General features: G+C 39.2%; 1 protein-coding gene across 2 annotated transcripts in view; it reads right to left on the minus strand.

The window, feature by feature from the left end:
* The window catches only part of hook1 (hook microtubule-tethering protein 1), an 89,450-nt gene that overhangs the window by 17,312 nt on the left and 45,153 nt on the right, over positions 1-26,985 (minus strand). For both annotated transcript variants that reach the window (XM_043699279.2, XM_087990619.1), the window contains 8 exons: positions 16,246-16,409; positions 9,975-10,115; positions 7,826-8,027; positions 6,984-7,094; positions 3,657-3,744; positions 3,133-3,193; positions 2,500-2,640; positions 1,333-1,420 (listed from right to left, as the gene is read on the minus strand). In XM_043699279.2, the coding sequence (XP_043555214.1) occupies positions 1,333-1,420; positions 2,500-2,640; positions 3,133-3,193; positions 3,657-3,744; positions 6,984-7,094; positions 7,826-8,027; positions 9,975-10,115; positions 16,246-16,409 (996 nt within the window). The remainder of the gene's footprint in view (positions 1-1,332; positions 1,421-2,499; positions 2,641-3,132; positions 3,194-3,656; positions 3,745-6,983; positions 7,095-7,825; positions 8,028-9,974; positions 10,116-16,245; positions 16,410-26,985) is intronic.

Raw genomic sequence — 26,985 nt, forward strand, 5'->3', positions numbered from 1 at the left:
ACCCACAATTCCATTTGGGAGGGAATTTCAGGATTTTGAACCAACAACATGGAAGGAATGGCAATATATTTCCATGTTAGTGTGATGAGTGGCTTGGAGGAGAACTTGCAGGCGTAGTATTCTCATGTAGCTGCTGCCCTTGTCCCAGCTGGAGGTGGTTATGGGTTTGGAAGTTGGTCTCTGGGGAGCATTGGTGAATTTCTGTAGTGCACCTTGCAGATGGTAGACACTGCTGCGATTGTGCATCTATGCTGGAAGGAGTGGACAGTTGTAAACGTGGAGTGCATCAAGTGTCTTAGATGATATCAAGCTTCTTCAGTGGTGTTGGAGCTGCAGTCAACCGGAGAGTATTCCATTACACTCCAGATTTGTGCCATGTCGATGGTGTCCGGATATGGGAAGTTAGGAGAGGAGTTACTCACTGCAGGGTTCCTTGCCACTAATCTGCTATTGTAGCTACAGCATTGATACGGCTTTTCCAGTTTGTATCTTGTCAATGGTAATCCCCAGGATGTTGATAATGGGAGATTCAGTGATTGTAACACCATTGAATGTCAATTAGATTCTCTTATGCCGGAGATAGTCATTGAATACACTTGAGTGTGGAAAAGTAACATTCATTTACACAAATGCAAAGCAAAGTCAAAAAACTCCAAGGTAGTAGAAATGCCCTTCAAAATCTTGAAGAATTACTTGAAAGCAGTGAAAGTACACACTCAGAATACATTGTTGTGGTTCTGTTTGCCGAGCTGGGAATTTGTGTTGCAGACGTTTTGTCCCCTGTCTCGGTGACATCCTCAGTGCTTGGGAGCCTCCTGTGAAGCACTTCTGTGATCTTTCCTCCAGCATTTGTAGTGGTTTGAATCTGCCGCTTCCGGTTGTCAGTTCCAGCTGTCCGTTGCAGTGGTCGGTATATTGGGTCCAGATCGATGTGCTTATTGATTGAATCTGTGGATGAGTGCCATGCCTCCAGAGAACAGCCAGGGAATTGAGCTTTGAGCTTGCTCGTTGTTCAACCCTAACAATCTCTGCTGTCCTCTTACCTCGTTTGATTTGGTGAGTTCTAGAAGGCTACCTGTGCATTGGCAATTAAAGCCAGAATCCATGATTATTGAAGTGGTCAATTGCATTTTAGTACATACTAACAGCAGATTTACCTGTCCCACAGGGTTCCTGCATGCTGATGTTCCAGACACTGTCAAGTTCCTGTTGCTTTCTTGACAGTTTTGGCATTTTTTGACATTTTTGCCTCGTGCACATACCAATGCCCACGACAGATGAAGGATATAATGGAATAACTTAACCTTAAATTACTTGCAATCAATCACTCACTTCTTCCACCTTTGAGCCTTGCTCCTGTAAGACTTTCTGAAGATCTTCAACCTGATGTTGCAGTTTGTTTACGTTTTGTTTTTCGATTCTGTTTAGAAACAATAAGAACAAAAATGCTAGTTTAAAGCAATTATTACTTTGGATCATTATGCTCTGTTGGTGCTAGTTCTTCAACTAAAGGTATCTGTTTTGATTCTATTTCCCTTTCCTTTACTCATACCCATTTATATTCTTTTCAATTTTTAATCACCTTTTTTAAACTTTATATTCTCAGTGTCGATTGTCATTGGTGATTCTTCACATGAGAACATGTTCTCTAATTTTCCCCATTTACCTACCAATGACACTCTAATTAAAATTCAAGCACTGGAGACAACTGGTCTATATTTCTCTCTAAATCTTTCTCAGTTTTGAAAATACTTTTAATATGTTGTGTTGTAATGAAAAATATCATTGATTTGGTTTATTGTCACATGTACCCAAGTGCAGTGAAAAGCTTTGTTTCCAAGCAGTATGACAGATCATAAGGTGAGAGAACCCTGGACAGTGTAAGGCATACAGGTTACACTGCACAAGATGTACATGAGGCAAGATGAACATATACTACATTGCGAAATTATAAATATAGCCCACTTCAACGTGGTACAGTATCATCAGTGTCATTGACGGGCCGGAAGTTGAAGACTCAACTCCTTATCCTACCAAAGACATTTAATTTCACAGAACTACGAAGCTGTATATAATCAAGAATTATGTGCAAAAGACCATACACTGCAAAAGGCTCTACTATGCAATATCCTACTTTGTAATATTTAGGGTACAGTCACTATTTCCCAATGTCAGTTTGTTAATTTATCCTGTTTTACCAGAATGCAGACCTAATATTGCATCTTTGAGTTAAATTTGCAACTCTCTAATGAAGAAAACACAGTCTCCTGCCCAGTTTGGCAACTTTTCAGAACAGATTTTCCCATCATTATAAACACAATGCAAACAATGATAAATTAAAGAAAATCACACAAAAATTTTGAATTTATGGGAAAATATAAAACAACAAAAGGTCAACCTTGCTGCAAGATGCAGGACATAAACCAGATCAGCTTCCTGGCATTTAGAATACCTCATAAGAAGTGAGCAGATCAAGTCATATCAAAATTACATTCGTACCTATTTTCGGTCTCCAGCTCATTATTTGTTCGATTTGCATCATCTAACAGCTTCTGCAGCACTGAAATGCGCTCATTTTCTGATCCCTCTTGCTGTAATTGCAACATCTTGTTCTCATGTTGCAATAAAATAAACTTCTCCCTGCACATATAAATGAATTGCAATGTTACCGTTTAAAGAAACAGTCACAGCATTTACAATCATTATATTCATGAGCACTTGCCTATTTTTCCATGAACGTTGGTTATTACAGTGTAATAGTTATGCAATTAGTTTTAAACAATAAATAAAGTGCAAAACAAAAGATGAACATTGAAAAAAATTGCTGCATCAGGCACCTTTATATTCATTTATTTTTGTTGGCCAAAAACAAATTTTAAACAGAAGGATCATTTATTTCTCCAGAGAATGTCCTGATCTGTTGAAATTTCAAACTTAAATGGTTGGTAGTCACAGTAGGTTGAAAACATTTAATCCTGAACTTCCTAATTAGTTTAGTGTTGATCAAGTCAGGAATTGAAAGTGCTCTTACATTGAAAAGATTAGAGGTGTATAAAAAACTTGATTTCCAAATTTCAGTATTAATTTCAGAGATTTCTATTCTTGGATAGTGTAAGAATGTAAGAATTATACCTATATTCCACAGGAAGAATTTCAGCTGCAAGATGGTCATGTGAATCCAGAGAAAATTTACCTAAAGAATAAAATTTTAAAACATTAACCATTCACTACTGACAATAAAGCTGTTTTAACATGATAGTTCATTTTACTTCTTGATCCAAAGTACCATTTCACACAAAATCCATACCTGGACTTTATAAGCTATTCCAAAATAAATGTTTTATGCAAAAGAAAGTGTTATGGTATTGTCATTTTATTAACAGCATCAAACAATACTTTGAGCATTTTCAAGATTTGTTGTCCTGGCAAAATAATAACGTTCTTAATATGTTTGGAGATTTAAATTTATTTGAAAATGAAAAATTGTCTGATACAACACAAAATAATGCTATTATGCCAAATCAACTTAAGGTCTGTGAATAAATGTATACATTTAAACCAATTTTAAACTTCTAGAGTAAAAAAACAATCACACTCGTTGGTAAATTAAAATGAGAGAGCTCAAGAAATGAACAATTAAAGAAACTAATGCATACCTGACTGCAACAAGTGATCTTGCTGCACTTGAGTGCATTTGAGCTCCTCATTGATTTCTTTAAGAGCATCACGCTCTACTATCAGTCGCTGAAGGTTAAAAAAAAGGAACACAGTCCAGTAAGTAACAACCACCTGCAATTCCATAGAGATGTCACTGCATAGTTCTCAATGAATGAAAAAGAAAAACAATCAGTGCGCATAAGGTTGCATTACTGATTTTATAAATATCACATCTCATGTGCTTGACTACACAAGTAGCTGAATTAAGAAATTAAATTATAGACTTAAATCATCCCTGGACATATCCGATGGAAAGAAATAGATATTGTGGGAATTTTGTAATAGTTTTTAAACTCACTGCTGGCTAGTCAGGTATGGCTTTCTTTTATGCAAAGAGTGACCTTTAGTGTGGATTAAGACAACTGCCAAAATTGGGAGAGTTGTTCAACAGATGAGTCAAGCAACAGACTGATAGCTATACTCTCAGAATTGTAACTTATAAACAATATCCCTGACAATATTGTTATCATGGGTTTGATGTGTTCCAATGGCATGGCAGACCCATCAGAAATGTCAGCCCAGTGATATATGTCAAGAGAGAGTTGCTCTGGAAGTCTCAACACTGACACTGGCATCAGGTCAAACATGAACAAGGAAACCGCCTACTGATTACTACCCATCACTCCACTTCCACATGCTCAGCTGAAGAGTCAGTATTTCCCAATGTTGAACAATCTTTGAGGGAAGCTTTAAGGGTGACATTCATTCCCTTTCCACTGATGCACAATAGCAGAAGTGTGTATCATCTACGTGATGCACTGCAGCAACTCACCCGGGCTCTTTTTACAGCATTTCCAAACCTGTGACCTCTATAATTTAAAAAGGACAAGAATAGAAGATGCATTGTAATACCAACACCTTCATATTCTCTTCCAAGCCACATGCAATTATGAATTGAACATATAACGCTGATCCTTCTCTCCTACTGGGTCAAATTCGTGGAATTCTTTTCCTAACAGCTCTCCTGGTGCATCTACCCTCCATGGCCTACAGCAAGGCTCAAGAAGGCAGCTCACCACTCTTTCTCAAGGAAACTAGGACAATAAATGCTGGTCTATCCAATGATGCCTACATCCCATGAACAAATGAAAACGAAAGAATGTAATTGAGATCTGCTTCACGGATGCAAAATGACAACTAAACGAGAGAATTAAAACCTAGGCCTCTGTCGTTAAGCAAGTTCCCAGTTCCCAGTTGGGAAATCGTATGACCACTAAAAAAATTTAAAAATTCAGCTAAGATTATCCTAATATCAAACAATGAGGTCCCATCACAATACGTCTGAACTCTCTTTAAGAAATAAATACAAGGATTAAAATTACTAGAAAAAGCTATTTATGGATATTGTTTATGCAAGTTACATTTTCTTCATTCAAAGAAATATTTTTAATTGAAGACTAATTATTTATTTGGTGTTGAGTTTTCTGCTTCCTCTGTAATTTCTCCTTGATCCAGTGATTAAAATAAATCCTGAAATATAACCGGTTTACTGCCAACTATAGAAAAGAATCACTATCCAATTGATAGTCAAATATTGGGGTTTGTGTTCTATTACATGCCTTGACGGGGTTAGATTCCAGTATGAGAACTATTATATAATGCAATTCAAACACATGGAAGTATCAAACTGAGGCATGCACATATTTTCAATTTAGTACTGAAATAGTTAACTATAAAGGTTGACTTCTTTGAGTTCAATCCCACTGCCACCATCTTTAGAAGGCAGCCTATGAAATCCTAGCACCACACAATCAAGGACATTTGTGTAACAGTACAATATTTTTCCCCAGATATGAGCTAAGTTAGATTTTATTATCAATTGTTGCTACTCTGAGACGATGGTAGCACTAGGACTTTCTTCTTTAAGTGCTCCTTATTATGTCACTTCAAATGGTAATGGAGTCTGATCTAATGGGTCGGGATATCAATGAGCCAGTTTTTTTTAATGACAATCCAACTTACTTCATTCTATTTCTTCTGGTGCCAAAAGAACAACCTACAAAACCTATTCAAGATAATTTCATAACTTGCTATGTTAACAGCTGAAACCAGGGCCTCTGACCTGCTTCTCAAATATGTAGTTGTTAAATTTTACCACACAGAATTCTGACAATATATACCCAAAGGTTCTCAGATGATTACTTCCCAGTTTAAACAAGTGATTCCAGATCTGTAGCAATGCGATTGACCTGTAACTGCCCAATGAAATGCCCTGGTAAGCCACTCCATTCCGCCCAACCATGGACCAATCATCAAAAAGGAAGAAAACTGGACAGACCAGCCATCGTTGGCGTCAACATCAAAATAACAATGGCATAACTCATTCCTGATGACCTTGCAAAGCCATTGCTACTATCATTTGGGATTTTTTTTACCATAGTGAAAGAGATGTCCCATAGATTAGTCAAGCAACAATATGACATAGTCAGAGGGAGGGCAATGGTCTCATAGTATCGTCGCTGGACTGTTAATCAGAAACCCAGGTAATGTTCCAGGGATATGGGTTTGAATCCCACTATGGCAGATGGTGGAATTTAAATGTAATTTAAAAATCTGGAATTAAGAGTCTAATGATGACCATCCATTGGGAGGGGCAATAAACACTGGCCTAGCCAAAGACACCCACATCCCATGAATGTAAAATATAAGAAATGTCTATTTAAATCAAATCATACATTAAAGCCAATATTCCAGATACCACTAGCACCATCCCAAAGTGTTGTCCTGTCCCACTGGCAAGGCAGAGGTAACAGCAACGTACTATACAGTTGGGGAAGGAATTGCCCTGGGAAGTCTCAACATTTACTCTGGCCCCCGTGATATCTCATGTAAAAATGGATAAGGAAACCTTGTGCCACCTCTCAGTTGATGAAGTAGAGGAATACAATGTTGAATACCACACTGAAGAGAGATGGAGGTTGGCAGAGACAAAACAAAGAGTACAATGTCCCAGCACAGCTCATCAGCACTACTACTGGTCAAGCCAAACAAATCCTAATAGATATATCTACCAGACTGGGGTTTGGCAAGTATTGAGGGAGTATTGCATAGAATACTAAAGTACTATTTATCAATCCTCACACTGATGTAGTATAAAATAAAAAGTTAGGAAAGCTTAGTCAATATCAAAAGACATGAACTATATCTACTTGCCAGAAAGGATAAGGAACGTGACAATTCAAACCATTTCAGCAGGTAAGCTGCTCACGTTTGAAGAACTAAATAAATCTGACTGTGGTTTGATCTGAATACTAAAGGACACTTACCTCTTTTTCTTTCAATAATGTTTCAAGCTTTTCTTCAATCTGTTTCAATTCAAAAGCCAGTTTGTCTGCTCTTCTTACTTCCTCAGACAATGAGTTGTGAAGTTCCAGAACCTTGTAATCACAATAAAGCTATCAATGTTACAAAACATCATTGTAACAAATAGCACTGTTATGTTAGATTAAGGAAAGTGTGATGTTCCTCACTGGTTCAGCCAATAAATATACTGCCTCGTACGGAAATGGACCAAACCAACTGAAAAAGATTTCAATCCCTGACCTGTTCCAAGTTAGCTGTTTCCAACTGAGACAAAAACAGAGGTGCCACAAGTGTCAATGATCACAGGTGGACAGGCATGATTTCAGTAAAACAGCTGAGGAACTATTTCATCAAGACAGTTAGGAATATGTAACAAATCTTGTCCTTGACAGCTCTCATCTCAAGATTGAAATAAAACTGTCTAGTTAGCATTTTCATGAAAGGAGTAAATCATATAGGGTGGAGAGGAGAAATTCAACAGAATATAGAAGACTACAAAATTATTAGCTTGTTAAAATTTAAACAATTCCAGCACTTGGTATTCGATTTCATCTTTTTCCATGTCTCCAGTTACTTAATTAAGTTTTACATCCCTAGATCAGAGCTGCTGATACAGTCTACTTTCTGAATACAGATTGTAAATCAATTGTAGAAATGTCCAGCCTTTATTTTGTGTAACAATGTATTTAGCCTAAGGAAGCTGCTTAACTTTACTCTTAAATTGTTTAAATTATCAGCACAAACAATGATTTACTGTGAAACTATATGCTGCATTTAGATAAGTGGATTTGTGTCTAATGCTTACTTGTCTTTTGTATGTCTCCAGCTGAGCACGTGCAGCATTAGCTTTTCGGATTTCTTCCTCCATGCTGACTGTATTCTGCATATACATCACGTTTTTGTCCTCCAACAATTTCATTTGTCGCTTCAAATCATTCAGGTCTTCCAGTTTTTTCTTGTACGTCTCCAGTGAAGCTTCTAATTTGGTAACCTTATCTGAATAATTCCTATAAAAACAGTGGTCAGAATCCATAAAATGTTTCCTTGGTTTTAAAAGCTCTAGGACTCGCCTTGAGTTCTGTTCAGCCTAGAGACTAAAATGGTCATATAAACTACAGTTCAGCTTAAGTTTAAACTACGTTCTGATACTGAAGTATGCACAGTGTTGTTTTAATAGATATATTACATACAATAAGTGTTCCCTAAGATTTAAAGCTTCTTTGATGTTAGTAATACTCAACTCCTTCTGAATCTTAACTGAATATCTTAGTCTGTAATCAACTACAATGAACTTCTGCATGCAAGATCAATAAGAATCACTATATTCATAAATGTGTTGAACAAAATACCAAAATGCCTATATGTTAGGACTGAACAAGAGTTAACTAATTGCAAACCGAAGAAAGGATAATAATCTTAACAGTTTAATGGAACTAATCATCAAAGCACAAAACAAATTCTTCTTGGCTTTTCCAGATATTTTCCATTGATACTAAAATACTGAATTTGTAAATGCAGTTAAAACTTCTAAGCAGATAAGAACTGTGACATAGAAAGAACATAAATAATGTCTCACTATTCTTTTGTGGACAAATAAAAATACAAAATAAATTACCAATTGGAGTAGCAAAACACTGCAGATGCTGGAAATAAACAAAAGCAAAATGTATGAGAAATACTCAGCACCTGGTGGGAAAAATAAAATTGTTGATATACCAAGTTGATTACCTTTTATCTAAATACTTCCTTTCCACTTAGGAAAAAAAACACCTACATTAAACTATAATTGATACATGCACAAAACTTTTTCAGGAGACAATATGGCTAAGTCAATATCAACAACACAATATTATTCCATGCTTACTATAAAGTTTGTTTCTAGAACAGTGACTATTTGGCAAAACTGGGTTTTACAAAATACCACAGATATCAGGAGGCAGGAAATACAAAATATTTCCTTTGTTTTTACCTGCAGTAGAGCTTAATTATTGAACAGTCCCTTTAATAACAGGAACCGTGGGTGGCACAGTGGTTAGCCCTGCTGCCTCACAGTGCCAGAGACCTGGGTTCAATTCCCGCCTCAGGCAACTGACTGTATGGAGTTTGCACATTCTCCCCGTGTCTGCGTGGGTTTCCTCCGGGTGCTCCAGTTTCCTCCCACAGTCCAAAAATGTGCAGGTTAGGTAAATTGGCCATGCTAAATTGCCCCTAGTGTCAGGCGAAGGAGTAAATGTAGGGGAATGGGACTGGGTGGGTTGCGCTTCGGTGGGTCGGTGTGGACTTGTTGGGCCGAAGGGCCTGTTTCCACACTGTAAGTAATCTAATCTAAAAAAAAGTTATCTAAAAACCTATGGTCATCCAAATTAAATGGTTCCAAATAAATGTTTAGTGTTGATGTTCCAATAATAAATATTGAAAAATCTTGGTTCAGTAGTTGTTTGCATTCTCAGCACCAAAAAGCACTGCATTTTGCTGACAACTAATGACAATCCAGCAAAATTCTACTTTAATTTACTCTAACTATACTGTCAACACATGGATAAGTTTTCCTCAAGTTTCAATTAAAGCTTCTGAGTCCAGTAAAATGCATCATGATAAACACTTATACCAGAATGGTCAGATCTTTTAAGTTTCTATCTTTATGGAATTTTTATTTTTCCTCTATCCACATTAGTGTAATTATTATTTTTAAACTTAAATTACAAAAATACAGCAGCTAATATTTGAAAGCAAAATAGTGGTGAAGTTATTCTTTTATGTATCGCATCAGCAATGCAAACAGCAAATATCTTTTATGCTTATATGATGCAAGTTCACAAATGATATGGGCATGATATAATTTTATTCTGACACCTCAGCTAACGATCACCTTTAACAATATAGATTGTGGATCAATTCCTCATTAGTGCAAATGTGATATATATGAAATCTGTCATCTGTCAATATTCCTTTACCTCATGATATCAATTTCATCTTTTAGGGCAAGGTTTTCTTCTGCTAAGCTGTTTAATTCATCATTTCTGTGCTGCATCTCAATCAGTTGTCGTTCCAGTTCTTCACAGTGAACACGATAGTCGTCTTTTGCTGTTTCGAGCCTAAAGAGAACAGCAACAAACAAAAAACTCCTTTAAGATATATATGAAAGACGCCCCCAAGTAACCAAGTTTCTCATGTATTGTATCACAACCAGTAACCCTTTTGAAGGGGCAGGATCGTTCACTGACTACCACATCTACATTGATGCCCATTAACAGCAAAGACATTGAAAAATTAATACATATTTTGCAGTGATTTCAGACCATGATCTAATCTTGTAACTCAAAAGACAGCTACAGGCTGTTCAAGGTCATTTACTTATGTAATCATTGCACTTTTGGAACATAAGTATGGAAAATATATAAATTTTGTGCCAACTGTCTTATTATTCATTAGTTCATTTATATGTTAGGTAATTTTGGCCTAATATTTTCATTTGAAAAACTAAATTGTACAGACTAAACCACAGCAATCAGTACTATTTGACAAAACTATATACAAATTGTGCACTACATTGGTACATCTAGTTATGTTACAGATTCGTTGGACAGAGCTCCCCCACGTACACATAGTACATAGCCAAGAATGTGTCAAACCATGCACCTTCAGATATGGAATGGAACGAGATTAGGAAACAGTACTCCCTTAAATACATTGCTTGCATACCAACAAAATATGATTTATTTCCAATTTGTACTAAGCAATAAAGTAATAATTACATCCACAAAGGCATTACACACAAATCAAACCACATCTTTCCTGATCCCTAAGTATACTGAATTGAAATTGAAAATATTATCAGGAAGAAAGTAAAATAACCAACAGGTTTGGGAATGAGGTTAAGAAAAGATAAACCACGAAATGGAAGAGAATAGACTTGCAAACATATAAATAAAGAATGAGCAGTAAAAGTTGTTTGGAGAAAAAAAGAAAAGGAAAGAAACACTAACATGAGAAAGAAAAAAAGAGAAATATTGAAATCAGAAAACATAAAAAGAAATGAAAATAAAACATGGTGATGAACAGCTCTAACCCAAGTGATATTTCAAGGAGCCGTGAACCAGAATTACTTACAAATTTTTGGCATCAATCTTTGTATTCACTTTGCACTGCTATTTAAAGTGAGTATAGTGAAAGCCTATTTTGCAGCCTTGATTATAATAGAAATGTCTCATAGCTCCTAAAAGAGGTAAGTATTTATTTAAAGGTTAGTTTTGCTGTCTAAAAATCATTTTATTAATGTGTTCTACCTATAATACCTTCTCACTTTTTGGACATCAGCATGTGCATTATAATGGACTTCTAGTGTCATGTCATAGAGCCTTACAGCACAGAAACAGAGCCATTAGTCCAACTCGTCCATGTTGTAATTGTATCAGCCTCCACCACTTCCTCTGGCAGCTCATTCCATACATGCACCACTCTCTGCATGAAAATGTTGCTTCTTAGGTCCCTTTTAAATCTTTCCCCTCTCACCTTCAATAAAAGTTATTTGGAGAAACAACGATGCCCTCCAGTTTTAGATTCCCCCATCCGGGAAAAAAGACCTTTTGTATTCACCCTATCCATGATTTTACAAACGGCTATAAAGTACCCCTCAGCCTCTGAAGCTCCAGGGAAAATAGCCCCAGCCTATTCAGCATCACCCTATAGATCATACCCTCGAATCCTGGCAACATCCTTGTAAATCTTTTCTGAACCCCTTCAAGTTTCACAACATCCTTTCTATAGCAGGTGCACAAGACAAATATGGCAAAAGACTGAAATATTCAGACATGATAGTGGGCAGTACACAAGACAAACAGAATCTGAAAGAAGAGAACAACAAAGACAAAGATATAGAAAGAATTGAGACTGGGGACAAGAGGGATTAGAGAGATTTAGATGAACTACTCATTAGACAACATGGAGTCATAGAGATTAACAGCATGGAAACAGACCCTTCAGCCCAACTCATCATGCCGACCAGATATCCCAACCCAAACTAATCCCACCTGCTGGCACCATATCCCTCCAAACCCTTCATATTCGTATACCCATCCAGAAGCCTTTTAAATGTTGCAATTGTACTATCCTCTACCACATCCTCTGGCAGCTCGTTCCATACACGTACTACCTAAGGGACGACAAAGGTTGTCCCTTAGGTCTCTTTTATATCTTTCCCCTCTCACCCTAAACCCAAGCCTTCTAGTTCTGGACTCCCCAACCCCAGGGAAAAGACTTTGTCTATTTATCCTATCCATGTCCCTCATGATTTTATAAACCTCTTTAAGGTAACCCCTTAGCCTCCGACGCTTCAGGGAAAACAGACCCAGCCTGTTCAGCCTCTCCTATTAGCTCAAATCCTCCAACCCTGGCAACATCCTTGTACATCTTTTTCTGAACCCTTTCATGTTTCACAACATCTTTCCAATGGGAAGGAGACCAGAATTGCACGCAATATTCCAACAGTGGCTAACCAATGTCCTGTACAGCTGCAACATGACCTCCCAACTCCTGTACTCAATACTCTGACCAATAAAGGAAAGCAATCCAAATGCCTTCTGCAGTATCCTATCCAACTGCGAATCCACTTTCAAAAAGTTATGAACCTGTACTCCAAGGTCTCTTTGTTCAGCAACATTCCCGAGGACCTTACCATTCAGTGTAGAAGTTCTGCTAAGATTTGATTTCCCAAAATGCAGCACCTCGCATTTATCTGAATTAAATTCCATCTGCCACTTCTCAGCCCATTGGCACATCTGATCAAGATCCCGTTGTAATCAGAGATAACCTTCTTTGCTGTCTACTACACTTCCAATTCTGGTGTCATCTGCAAACTTACTAACTATACCTTTTATGCTCACATGCAAATCATTTATATAAATGATGAAAAGTAGTGGAGCCAGCACTGATCCCTGTGGCATTCCACTGGTCACAGGCCTCCAGTCTGAAAAACAACCCTCTAACACCAGCCTCAATCTTCTACCCTTGAGCCAGCTCTGTATCCAAATAGTTAGTTCTCCCTGTATTCCATGAAATCGAACCTTGCTAACCAGTCTCCCATGGGGAACCATGTCGAACGCCTTACTGAAGTCCATATAGATCATGTCCATTGCTCTGCCCTCATCAATCCTCTTTGAATTTTTTGAAGAAGTAACAATCAAGTTTGTGAGACATGATTTCCCATGCACAAAGCCATGTTGACTATCCCTAATCAGTTCTTGCCTTTACAAATACAGGTACATCCTGTCCCTCAGGATTCCCTCCAACAACTTGCCCACCATCAATGTCAGGCTCACTGGTCTATAGTTCCCTGGCTTGTCCTTACCACCTTTCTTAAACAGTGGCACCACATTATCCAACCTCCAGTCTTCCGGCACCTCACCTGTGATGACTGATGATACAAATATCTCAGTAAAGGCCCACAAAGTTCTAGGATGCACCTGATCAGGTCCTGGGGATTTATCCACTTTTGTGTGTTTCAACACATCCAGCACTTCCTTCTCTGTAATATGGACATTTTTCAAGCTGTCACCATCTATTTCCCTACTTTCTATGTCTTCCATGTCCTTTTCCACATTAAATATTGATGCAAAATACTTGTTTAGTATCTCCCCCATCTCCTGTGGCTCCACACAAAGGCTGCCTTGCTGATCTTTGAAGGGCCCTATTCTCTCCTTAGTTACCTTTTTGTCCTTAATGTATTTGCAAAAACCTTTGGATTCTTCTTAACTCTATTTGCCAAAGCTATCTCATGTCCCTTTTTTGCCCTCCTGATTTCTCTCTTATGTGTACTCCTACTACCTTTATAATCTTCTAAGGATCCAATCAATCTATCCTGTCTATAGCTGACATATGCTTCCTTCTTTTTCTGAACTAAACCCTCAAATTCTTTAGTCATCCAGCATTCCCTACCCCTACCCACCTTTCCTTTCACTCTAACAGGAATATATTGTCTCTGGATTCTCGTTAACTCATTTCTGAAGGCTTTCCATTTTCCAGCCGTCCCTTTACCTATGAACATCAGCCCAATCAGCTTTCGAACGTTCGTGCCTAATAACGTCAAAATTGGCCTTCCTCCAATTTAGAACTTCAACTTTTAGATCTGTTCTATCCTTTTCCATCACTTTTTGAAAACTAATAGAGTTATGGTCACTGGCCCCAAAGTGTTCCCTCACTAACACCTCAGCTGCCCTACCTTATTCCCCAAGAGTAGGTCAAGTTTTGCACATTCTCTAGTAGGTACATCCACATACTGAATCAGAAAATTTTCTTGTACACACTTAACAAATTCCTCTTCATCTAAACCCTTAACACTATGGCAGTCCCAGTCTATGTTTGGAAAGTTAAAATCCCCTACCATAACCACCCTTTTATTCTTACAGATAATGGAGATCTCCTTGAAATTTGTTTCTCAATTTCCCTCTGACTATTAGGGGGTCTATAATACAATCCCAATAAGATGATCATCCCTTTCTTATTTATCAGTTCCACCCAAATAACCTCCCTGGATGTATTTTCGGGAATATCCTCCCTCAGTACAGCTGTAATGCTATGCCTTATCAAAAACACCACTCCCCCTCCTCTCTTGCCTCCCTTTCTATCCTTCCTGTAGCATTTGTATCCAGAAACATTACGCTGCCAGCCTGTTCATCCCTGAGCCATGTTTCTGTAAATGCTAAGTGTTGTGGAAATTAAATCGACTTGACTCAATTTTTAGCAAGAGCAAAGAAAGCATCTTTGTTTTAAATCCTGCAGGGTTGACTCATTACACTAAGCCAGACGCCTCAATGCAAGGAGTACTGAACATTGTACAGATGCTTGCCTTATAGCGTTCCTTATCATACTTTCAAGGGCAAAGACTGGGGGAAACTCAAGTTGTTATCCTCTCATCTCCTAGTCCTAGTCATAACAGTTGATCAGCTTTCGCTGAGTTCGACTATCGCAAGGTAGAATTGAACGTTTACAGAATTCAAACAGAGATAAGCTAACTGCACACCTTCATCAAAGCATCGTTTACAAAGCTCAGTACAGCATTGAATTCAATTAAAGCATTCTCTTTTAAATTTCACAGTAAATGGATAATTTTCCATTACACTAAGATATCCCAGTCCCATGTTCCTAACCATGCTCTGAGTTCATCTGCCTTCCCTGTTCGGGCTCTTGCTTTGAAATAAATGCAGTTTAATTTTGTTTAATTCAGATTAAAGAAATTGATTTATATATTTTAAATTGTGATTTTACTTTTAATTAGTGGATCTCATATGTTGCCATCCACAAAATGTCAGGATAAAGCAAACCTCTTTCATTCCAATAGTGATAATGTAGTTAAAAGGATGGGGCTGTCTGCAGGTTCTAGATCTTAGGAAGCTCGATCTAGTGATTATGTAGCTGCAGATCTGTGGGATGGCTCAAGTGATATGCTTTGTTGATTATGTTATACAAGTTAAAAAAACAAGTTACGATGGCAAGGAAAATATTGCAAGAAGCAAAAGGAACAAGAAATCTTAGCAAAAGTTAAAAAGAAGCCTGTGATATGGGGCTAAGTAAAGGGATTGAGACATCAACAAGAACTTCTATTTATATCACACCTTTAATGTTGTAAATCATCATAAGGAACTTCATACGTGAATTATCAAACAAAATTTGTCATGGAGACAAGTAAGCAGATATTAGAGAAGGTGAAAGAGGTTGGTTTTACAGAGTGTCTTAAAAGAGGAAAGAAAAGGAGACAGGTCTTTTTGAGGGAATTGTTAGGATTTTCAGGGGAAACACTGGAGAGGGTAGCGTCTTCAGCTGCTGAAGACAGTCATTAATGGCAGAGTGATTAAAATGTGAGTTGTTTGAGAGCCTTGATTTGAAGGAATCCTTTTTTTTAAAAAAAGAGAGAAGAACAGTTAGATCCATGAAACATTTCTATCAAAAAGACAGAAAAAAGCAGAATTGAAGGGAAGGACGATCGGGCAAGTAACTCTTCCATGTTTACTACTGTCCAATAGGAACATCAGGAATGTAGGCAGCTAATGGAGCTGCCTGAATCATGATGTGGCATTAGTTGGTCTGACAATTTGAAGCTTCTTGTCAAGCATTTATGAAGCTCCATCTTGCAGAAGAAATGTAAGATCCAGTGGTGATCTTCAAATAAAGGTGTAAAATACACATCACAAATTTAACATAAATTACAATGAATAAAACTGAATCATTTACCTGTAGTTTTCTTCTTGTAATTGATCTAACTGAAGCTGGAAGTTAAAGTATTTCTTGCCAGCTAGGCTGTGTGGATCATCAAATGCATCCAATTGGTTTATCCTCTCTGTCATAAGGTCGTATTCGGCCAATAAGCTATTTCTTTCTTCTTGCAGCGTAGAAACCTAGAAGCAGAGATTCATATACTTATGCTACCTTATCAAATTGGATTTAAAATACACATTCCCAGCATCTGATTCCACTTATTCACAGAAACATTGCATTCATGGTCAATGGGACCTTGTGGTCAGTTTCCATTGCACAGAAAGGAAGTTTCTGGAGACTTTGTTGTTGTTAGCCCAGTGATTTTTCAATTTTTCCTCATACCTAGGAAATTACATAACTGCAGGGAATGTGGTTCCTCGTCATGATGCTGTAGGCATTGTTATGTAGGGTAGTTTGGATGAACCAACTGGTCTTTTCCCACTCTGTTTTCAGATGAAAACAATCTTGTACTCAATTAATCAACTTTATTCCTTCACACTGCCTCCAAAATATATTTTTGGGCAAATCGGCAAGTACAATTAAAGTTTATGTGCTATTTGCATGAGTCAGCACAAGCTGATGTCACCTCTGGTCAGAATGTAATAGGGACCTGAATGGCCAGAGCTATACTGAGGATTGTCGCCAAATAGCAGAAATCCTGCAAGGTGAAAACTTAAGGTTGGGGGCAACCCGCTGCATTTTTCAACTAAGTACAAAGGTCAGGGCAAGTTTCTCAGTAGGCAATGGTAATTTGCCTATTAAAAGGATTACTGCAGCTGTTGTTTGCAAACTTCACCTTATTAAAATGCAACTTCCTATTTGACCACATGCTGTGAAAAAAAATTAAATGCTGTGCAGTCTGATATGGAAGTCAGAGTGTAGTATCTGCTGACTTCAGATCACTGCTTACTCCAAAGGACTTCCAAATTGGACTGCGGACACCAATATTTCAGGACATGCTACATGGGCCCTGACCATGTGTTCGTGTGTGCACACTTACACTCTAAACCTCTGAGAAACTTCAGCCACATCTCCGATCCACTGTTAGCACACTTCAGTATTTTGATGCTGCATCTTGGGCTACCCTGGCAACTTCATTGTAATACTGCTTCAAGGGGACTGTGCACTCAAGGACATGTCCCAGCTTGTGGACTGGACCAGGCTGTCTCATGCTTTCAGTGCTGAATTGCCATTTCTTGCAGGCATGATGTAGGAAGCTTGATAAGGTTGTCAGCAGTCCTCAGTTAAGACAAGGGATATAGCCTTTGCTCAGAGGATCTTAGCACAGTCAGTCAAGAGTCAAAGTCAAGAGGGGCCTCTGATATTAGTCTGGGGGGAGAAGGTAGAGGAGGGGGATGATTAGGCATTGTCAGTCAGAGTCAGATTCCTCGATGTACAAGGAATAAGAAACTGAATGCCTGACAACCCAATGCCCAGCTCAATTATTTCTGCCCAACTCTGGGCTGGAATGAGAGAGAGAGGCAGGTATTAAAAGGGGATGAAATTGGGTGGCACAGATGTTACTGTTGGAGCAGGTGGGCAAGTGCCCCAAGTGAGTACACAGCATAGAGAACATGCAGGGTTAGTGATGTTGGGGTTTGGGGTTGGGCTGATGAAGGGCCAGATGAGGTGCTGTAACTGCATGGCAGACCCCACTTTGGTTCACAGTGACCACATCTGTAGCAAGTCTTGGTTGCTTTAGGAACTCAGTCTCAGAGTTGATGAGCTGGAGTCTGAACTTTGAACACTGACACATTAGGTTAGGGTGAGTAACCTGGATGCTGTGATCCAGGAGACAGTCACAGCCCTTAGATTAACTACCGTGAATTCTGTCAGTGGTCACAGACAGGAGGGTGTGACTACAAGCAAGGCAGGTCAAGGGATCCAGGAGGTAATGCTGAAGGAACCTCTGCCCTTGAGCTTGACTTAAGTTTCAGATTGTTGCTCCCTGTCTGGGTAAGAGTGGGGGCTGTAGGGAAGATGAGCAAACTGACCAAAACACCATGATACAGGGAGCCATTCATAAGGAGGGTGAATAGAGAAATGTAGTCGTAATTAGGGACAGCACAGTCAGAGGAATAGATACTGTGCTCTGTGGCCAGGATCAAGAATCCCGAAGGCTGCATTGTCTGTCTGGTGCCTGGTTTCTAGATATCTCACCTCAGCTGCAGAATGACTAGGGGTGGGAGGGTGAAGATCCAGTTGTCATCCACATAGGTATCAATGATATAGGTAGAAAAAAGAAAAATGGTTCTGTTTAGGGAATATGAACAACTAGGTGCTAAATTAAAAGGCAGAACCACAAACGTAATAAGTCTTGGATTATTGCCTAGGCACAGGATCAACAAGATTAAAGAGGTAAATGAGTGGCTTAACAATCGCCGAGAGAAAAACAGGTTTGAATTCATAGGACATTGGCATGAGTATTGGAGAAAGAGGGAGTTGTTCTGACGGGACAGTCTCCACCTGAATCATGCATGGACTCAAGTCCTGGCAAATCACATAACTAGGGCTGTGGATAGGGCTTTAAGCTAAATAGTGCAGCGGGCTCGGGCAAGGGAGGGTGGGGGTTCTGTTGCATTGACAACTGTAGACAAAGTTAAAGTGGTGGGGAGATGCTCAGCAGAGATTTTTTTTAAAGTTACCACAAAAAGTAATAGGACAGACAGTATGGAAAGGGTCAGGAACCTAACGTCAGGCATAACAGATAAGAGGACAACTATGAGAAAGAGGGCAGTCAATGCAAGACTGACATCATCGTAGTGGTGGCATCGACAGCTGCTCAGATGTCAGCAATGGTTCAATGGGTTACACTCATACATTTGCTCAGGAAGGTTGTGGACTCTGATATTTCAGTTGATTCCAAGATGGTGGTGGCATTCGGGAGCTGGGCCCAGTAGCAAATGATGGCACTGTGAGCATGGCGACTTCCACACTGGTGGGACATAGGGGGAAAGGCATAGGTTATGGCATTGGCAGATTCAGGGCAGGCTGTTATTGAGCGTGGCTCGTGACTTGGTGGCTGCAGAAGTGAGGGCGATTTGGACATTTTCTTTTCCTTTCATTCCTGTTCTTTTAATTTCTGCTAGGTTTTAAAATCTAACTACTGTATTCTAAAATGACACCGGGGTGTGGTGACACTGTACACTTTTCATTGTACTCTTGTACTTGGGTATATGTGACAATAAAATCTATTCTAAGTCTAAATGCCTGCAGTACATGCAACACAAATGGACTACAATGTGGGAAAGTGTGTGAGGTTATGCACTATGGCATGAAGAACAGAGGCAAGAACCAGTTTCTGAACAGGGAAAGGCTTTGGAAATCTGAAGGACAGAGGGATTTGGAAGTCCTAGTTCAGCAATCTCTTAAGGTTAACATGCAGGTTCAGTTGGCAGTTAGGAAGGTAAATGTAAAGTCAGCATTCATTTCAAAGTTAGATTACAAGATTAGAGAAATACTTCTGAGGCTGTATAAGGCTCTGGTCATACCGCATTTGGAAATATTATGACCAGTTTTGGGCCCCTTATCTAAGGAAGGATGTGCTAGCATTGGAGGGGTCCAGAGGAGGTTTACAAGAAAGAGGTTTAGAAGGATGATGGAGAGACCTTTATTAAAGTTACAGAATATGGATCTAGGTTTGCTCGCTGAGCTGCAATGTTCATTTTCAAATGTTTTGTCACCATACTAGGTAACATCTTCAGTGAGCCTCCAGACGAAGCACTGCTGATGTTTCCTGCTTTCTACTTATATGTTTGGGTTTCCTTGGATTGGCAACGTCATTTCCTGTTTTTCTTTGGAAAACTAGCCACCAGGATGCATGAACATCAACTAGCCACAAAACGTCATGATCCTCTCTCACTAGTATCCTTACATACAGAAAAGGAAGGACACCACTTCAACTGGGACAACACATCCATCCTAGGACAAGCCAAACAGAGACACGCACGAGAATTCTGAAGCATGGCATTCCAACCGGCACTCTATCAACAAAGCCATTAACTTGGACCCTATTTACCATGCCCTGAGAAAAAAAAACAAGAAATGACATCACCAATGGAAATGACGTCACCAAAGGAAATGATACCACCAATCCAAGGAAACCCAAACATATAAATAGAAAGCAGGAAACACGAGCAGTGCTTTGTCTGGAGGCTCACTGAAGATGTTACCCAGTATGGTGACAAAACGTCTGAAAATGAACCTTCCAGGTCAGTGAGCAAACCTACATCCAGAATCTCAACCTGAACTACAAATCTTCTCAAAACCAAAGTTACAGAATACTGATACCCTGGATAGAGTGCATGTGAAGAAAATGTTTCCAATCATAGGAAAGACTAGGACCCAAGAGCACAGCCTCAGAATGAAGGGACATTTTAGAACTGAGATAGAGAGTGGTAAATCTGTGGAACTCATTGCTGTGCAGGGCTATGGAGGTCACAGTCTTGAGCATATTTAAGACCAAAATAGATAGGTTCTTGATTAGTAAGGGGATCTGGAGTTAAGGGAAGAAGGCAGGAGAATGATGTCGAGAAACAGGTCAACCATAGTTGAATGGTGGAGCAGGCATTAGCCAAATGGCCTAATTCTGCTCCCTATATCTCATGGTCATATGGTCACACAGAGTGGAGAAAGTCATTGACCTGCTTCCTGAAGTGTTGTGTGTTTCTCTAGATGGCTGACCAGGTGGCAAGTCCAGATCAGGTTGGCATGGTCTGGCAATGTGGCCTCCTCTTCTGTTGTGGAATGAAGAATTCATCACAACAGTGCACAAATCCATCCAGAAAGACCTTCAGGCCTCTGCTTGGAAAGGGGAATATTCAATTTATTTTGTTTGCCACATCTGGAGCAAATGGCAGGAATTGTGCAGGACAGCTCAGGATTAACACTGCTTCACCAGGTCCATAACAACCTTTTAGAGATAATGCTAGTGCCAGGGATGTTAGTTGATCCTGGAACAGGTGAGTTGTTCTATAAATAATATGTGGCTAGAATTGGCTAAGTGGGGTGCCACATGAGCAAATATGGTTAGATATGGTTAGATCTCTCATTAGATCTCATGACAAGTAATGCTACAAAAACAAAAAATCAATAAAACTATCATTTAGCCAGAAATAAAACATGATGTAGCCCAATATAACAGAAAAGGACTTCACTAATAAATCTATTTGACTGGAACTACACTTTAAACAGTAGACATCCTCAGCTAATCAATAATAATAGAATTCTTTTAAAAAATCATCCCTCATAAAAGTGGCATTTTTTGTATTAGTTAAACACAATGAACTAACATAGTTCTTTATGAAGAAAATCATGAAGGTAAAGGATCCAATTCTGTCATATGATAATCATCTATTAAAGGAATGTGACTAAGATCATTTTAACACCGTATTCAGTGAAATGCACTTAATCCAAATGATAACACACACAGCTAATGTTGCTTATAAATGAATCACTTGGAGGTGCTAGTGTTGGACTGGGATGGACAACATTAAAAATCACACAACACCAGGTTATAGTCCAACAGGTTTATTTGGAAGCACTAGCTTTCGGAGCACTGTTCCTTCATCAGGTGATTGTGGAGGTTAAGAAGGGCTTGTGCCCGAAACATCGATTCTCCTGTTCCTTGGATGCTGCCTGACCTGCTGCGCTTTTCCAGCAACACATTTTCAGCACAGAATTTATAGCCAAAGGAGTCCAGTGTCATGGAGATGTGATACAGTAAATAATCTTAGATTAAAACTTTCATTTCTAAAATGGATATGCTGGTTTCTGTTCTTTGATATGTAAATCCAGAATTTATTTTAAATTACATTCCCAAGATAACTCAGCTTTTTAAACAATAGGTGTGAAGTCTGTCTGTCAGACTGACAAATCCTCTGTATAGTTTTAGAGTTTTACATGGATTCATGCAGTTTTGGACCAAAATAAAATGTAATTCTGCAAAAACAAATTCACCCCATAAGCTTACATGTGTGTAGGTATGTAGGTATTGGCACACTGGAGACAATGAAGAATTTCGCAATATCATGACCCACTGGGGTAAAATGGGCTCCACTACTAACTACAAGTCTAATTCTCTTATAAACTCACTCTCACAGATACAGATAAACAAATCAGGAAAACAAATTATTAGTGGAGATAAGAGCAAACATAATAGTCTTTGCTTCCTGGTTCTGGTTGAAATGATTCTTCTTTGGCTGGCCAAGCCCCTAGTTCAGAAGTCTCTCTCTCTCTCTCTCTCACTCTGGAAGCTTCCATTAGTTTGTAGGATGTACAGAGTGACTGATTCAATTGGAAAATGCCTCTGATTTAGCAAATCAAAAGGTACAGCTCAAAGCAACTGCTACAAGAAAGGTAACTTGTTTTCTTAGGGTGTAAATTGAGTTTCTGACTGCAGAAAACAGGCAATTTCAGAGCTGGGAGATGATCCATACACTTATTTTTCCCTTCTCCATTTCTGCAACTTGTTTCCAGCTCCAAGCTGCTCAAGAACCAATCACACAGCTGTTCACAGGCAAAAGATCTCTAGCATTGACAACTACTACTAGTCCACAGATTAATCAACTTGTTGTCAAGAGCTGCATGAGGACACACCTCACCTGCAATCTGAAAATTTAGTTACTGCTTGTTCAAGCAGTTGTTACAACTCCAGCCAAGGAATCAGGTTACTGGTTTTCAAAACTACAGCCACCCGTATAAAACACTGGATTTCAGAACAGATTTTTTTTCTCATTTCAGTTCCCAGTTTTTAAAAACATGAAAATGAAATGCAGTCCTGACAGTTGTTCACATTTGTTTTTCGAGAGAGAACCCTTCCAAACGTTGAAAATGGTTCACATTTTCCAGGATTTTGCCTTTTGATCTTAATCAACAGTTACACTCATTTCATATAAAAATGGAGAGACAGGACCTTTTAGTGGCCAAGTTTTTAAATGACCCAGGAATCTTGACAAGTTGGTGCCCTGCCATGCCCAGAACCCCCAAGGGTGTTCAAAGGATATGTCACAGGCCAACAAATGACCACTTAAGGACCTCTGTTCCCCCATCACTGGCATTTTACCCATAGCAGGGGAGGTCCAAGTCATGTGGCAAGACAGGCAGCTTTAGCAGATCATATTGAAGCGTTGCAGTCCTGCCATATCCAGTCGGAAATGGTGATGATCTATTAACCAACTCACTGGAGGAAGTGGCTCCAGAAATATACCATCCTCATTACTGAAAGAGCCAAGCACATCAGCACAAATGGTAGAAGCATCGCAGAAATCTTCAGCCAGAGGTAACAAGAGGATAATCCATCTTGGCCTCTGCAAAGCTATCTAGCATCACAGATGTCAGTCGTCAGCCAATTCGAGCTGGAGGCATTAGATACTGTAAAGGCTATGGGCCCTGGAAGCATTTGGCAATAGTATTGACAACTTGTACTCCAGAACTTGTCATACTCCTAGCCAAGTTGTTCCAGTACAGCTTCAACACTCGACACTAAAAATAGACAAATTTAGCCCGGCCAATTGCCACCCCATCAGTCTACTCTCAATCATCAGTAAAGTGATGGGAGGTGCCATTAACAATGCTATCAAGCAGCACCAGCACAGCAATAAACTTGAACAGTGATGCCCAGTTTGGGTTCTGCCAGCGCCACTCAGCTCTTGACCTCATTACTAACATGGTTCACAAAGAGGTGAATTCCAGAGGGGAGGTAAAAATGACAGATCTTGACATCAAAGCCGCTTTTGACCAAATACGACATCAAGGTCTCTTAGTAAAATTGGAGCCAATGCGAATCAGGGAGCAATCTCTCCAATTGTTGGAATCATACCTGGCACATTTATCTCCAACAAACACATCCACTTTCCAGTCATCTCAGCTCCAGAACATCTCTACAGGAATTCCTCAGGTTAGTGTTCTAAGCCCAACTATCTTCAGCTGCTTCATCAATGATCCTCCCTCCATCAAAAAGGTCAGAAGTGGGCATGTTCACCAATAATTGCAAGCTATTCAGCAACCAGTGTCACATGTTTCGATTCTGATCTCCAGCATCTGTCGTCCTTACTTTCTCCTAGACTCTGTAACATTACTGCGAAATCTCTTCCAATGATGCCCAGCTTGAAGTAGTTCTCCTTCTCCGTCCACAAGGATCTCAGTGAGTCTCTCTCTTCTCTCACTGCATCCCCCAGGTCATTTCCTCTGCCCTGAAGCTCATGAGCCACGTCCTGAAGCAGACCTACTACAACAGCTACGTCTCCTTCTTGAAGTATACCACCTATCCGCTCCACCCTCCACTCTGACCTATCACCATCATCCCTCATCTGCATCCGTCTATTGCCTTTCAAGCTACCTCACCCCCACCCTCCTATTTATTCTCTCAGTGCTCCCCCACCACATTCCTGGTGAAGGGCTTATGTCTGAAACATTGATTCTCCTGCTCCTTGGATGCGGCCTGACCTGCTGTGCTTTTCCAATGCCACACTTTGACCATTCGCAATGCCTCAGGTACTGAAGCAGTCTATGTCCAAAAACAATAAGACCTGGATAATATCCACATTTGGACTGAAATGTTGCAACAATACCACACAAATGACAGGCAATGACCATCTCGAATAACAGACAATCCACCAACCATGCCTTGACATTCAACGAATTACCATCAATGAATCCATGACTATCTGTATCCTGGGTGGCTTACCATTAATTAGAAAATCAACTGGACTTACCATATAAAAGGCAGTGACTACAAGAACAGGCCAGAGGCTAGGAATATTAAATCAGGTAACTCACCTCTGACTTCACAAAGCCTGTTCACCCCCTACAAGACAGAAGTCAGGAGTGTGATAGAACACTCCCCACTTGCCTAGCTGAGTGCAGCTCTGACAACACTTAAGAATTTTGACAGAGGACAAATCAGCCCATTTAACTGGCACTACAGTCATTCCCTCCACACCAATGACACTCAGTAGCAGCAGTATGTACCATCTACAAAATGCACTGCAGAAATTTGCAAAGGTTCCTGAGACAGCAACTTTCAAACCCACAGCTAATTCTACCTAAAAGGACAAGGGTGACAGTTACCAGGGAATGCCATTACCTGCAAGTTCCCCTCCAAGACACTCACCATCCTGATTTGGAAATATTTTGCTATTCCTTCAATATCGCTGTGTCAAAATCCTTGAATACCATGTCTAACAGCATTGTGGGTCTACCTACAGCACATGGACTGCAGTGGACCAAAAGGCCAGCTAACCACTCCCTTCTCAAGGGCAACTAGGGATGGGCAATAAATGCTAGTCAGCCAGCGGTGCCCATGTCCCATGAGTGAGTGAAACAAGCTATGCAGGATGCCTTTGACACCTAATTCACCCACCATAAAATTTAAATCAATGAGAACAAAGCAGGAAGGTTTGATGATGGAATGCCATCTGCCTTTAAACCTGCCATCAGGGGATCTAGAATCCAGCCCGCTGTCTAAACCAGTGCTCATGAAATAAAAAGCCTGGAACGTCATTTCACAGCTCAATCCCTGACTGAAATGTTTATTTTTCCAGGTGCAGCTTTGAAATCATGGTAGGTCATTATCAACACATGTAAGTTAAAACCAAAATAAATTACAGAACAATTCAGCTGGGATAAAAAAAAACACACAAACAAAAATGGTAGGCTTTGGAACGGGAAGGATAAAATCTCAATGACTTATTTTTCTGATATGTTGACCTTAGGTTCAAACATTTTTAGTTTTCACATCCATAAAAGATAGGGTTACACAATCAGGTTCCACAGGAAGTTTATTATAATCTCCCTATTTAGAAAAATGCTGATCAAGAGTATACTTTTACTTAAATAAATTAAAACCAGGTGAATATTCCAGGTAATTTTGAGGCATAACATTTTTATCAGAAACCTTTTTTTCCACTTTATTTAAGGTCTATAAATGTTTGTGAAAAATGATGGAGGAAGAATCAATATGTGGTGTGACCTGTGTCTCCATGAGTATGTGAATTGATAGGGCACGGAGAAAAGAAATTTACAATTTGCAGAAACTATAAAGGACATTACAAACACAAAGGCTGCTAATCTTCTCCTCAATCACTCCAATCATTTGTTTGGGATAAGAGCTTTCTTTTACAAAATTAAGAGTTTTCAGTAAGGTTATAATATAGATTTCTAACATGATTCCTATTTATCAAATAATTTGCCACTAAGGAGTTCTACTTATTAGATTTTACTACTTTCGAACAGCTTTACAGTGATGCAATCACAAAATCCAGATTTAAATGGCATTCTCTTAGCTCATTTTTAAAAGCATATTGTTAATCATAATTAATTAACTACAACAGAAGATAAACCTTGCACAGTTTTAAATTTACCGTTGGAAGCTTTTCACGTTAATAATCACTTTTGTAAATCATAACATTTCAATCTGAAAACCATGACATCATTGCACCAACTCAACTTTTATTGCAAGCTTATTTATCACACCAAGTGACAGGGGGAAAATTTAAATTTGAAGATGAGGTATGTTGTTGGAAGCACATGGGGAAAAATTCACTTTAAAAAAAAAATGTTCTGCCCAGTTTTAGAACTTCCTCCTCCTGTGTGAAGACCCCACAACCCCTCCATCCTGATGGAGATCAAGAGATATGTTAAAAAGGCAATAAGCCAGGCTAAATTGCCCATAGTGTTAGGTAAGGGGTAAATGTAGGGGTATGGGTGGGTTGTGCT

The sequence above is a fragment of the Chiloscyllium plagiosum genome, unplaced genomic scaffold (assembly GCF_037043375.1).
Source record: "Chiloscyllium plagiosum isolate Xiang-an unplaced genomic scaffold, Cpla_swu_hap1 HiC_scaffold_9, whole genome shotgun sequence".
Classification (NCBI taxonomy): domain Eukaryota; kingdom Metazoa; phylum Chordata; class Chondrichthyes; order Orectolobiformes; family Hemiscylliidae; genus Chiloscyllium; species Chiloscyllium plagiosum.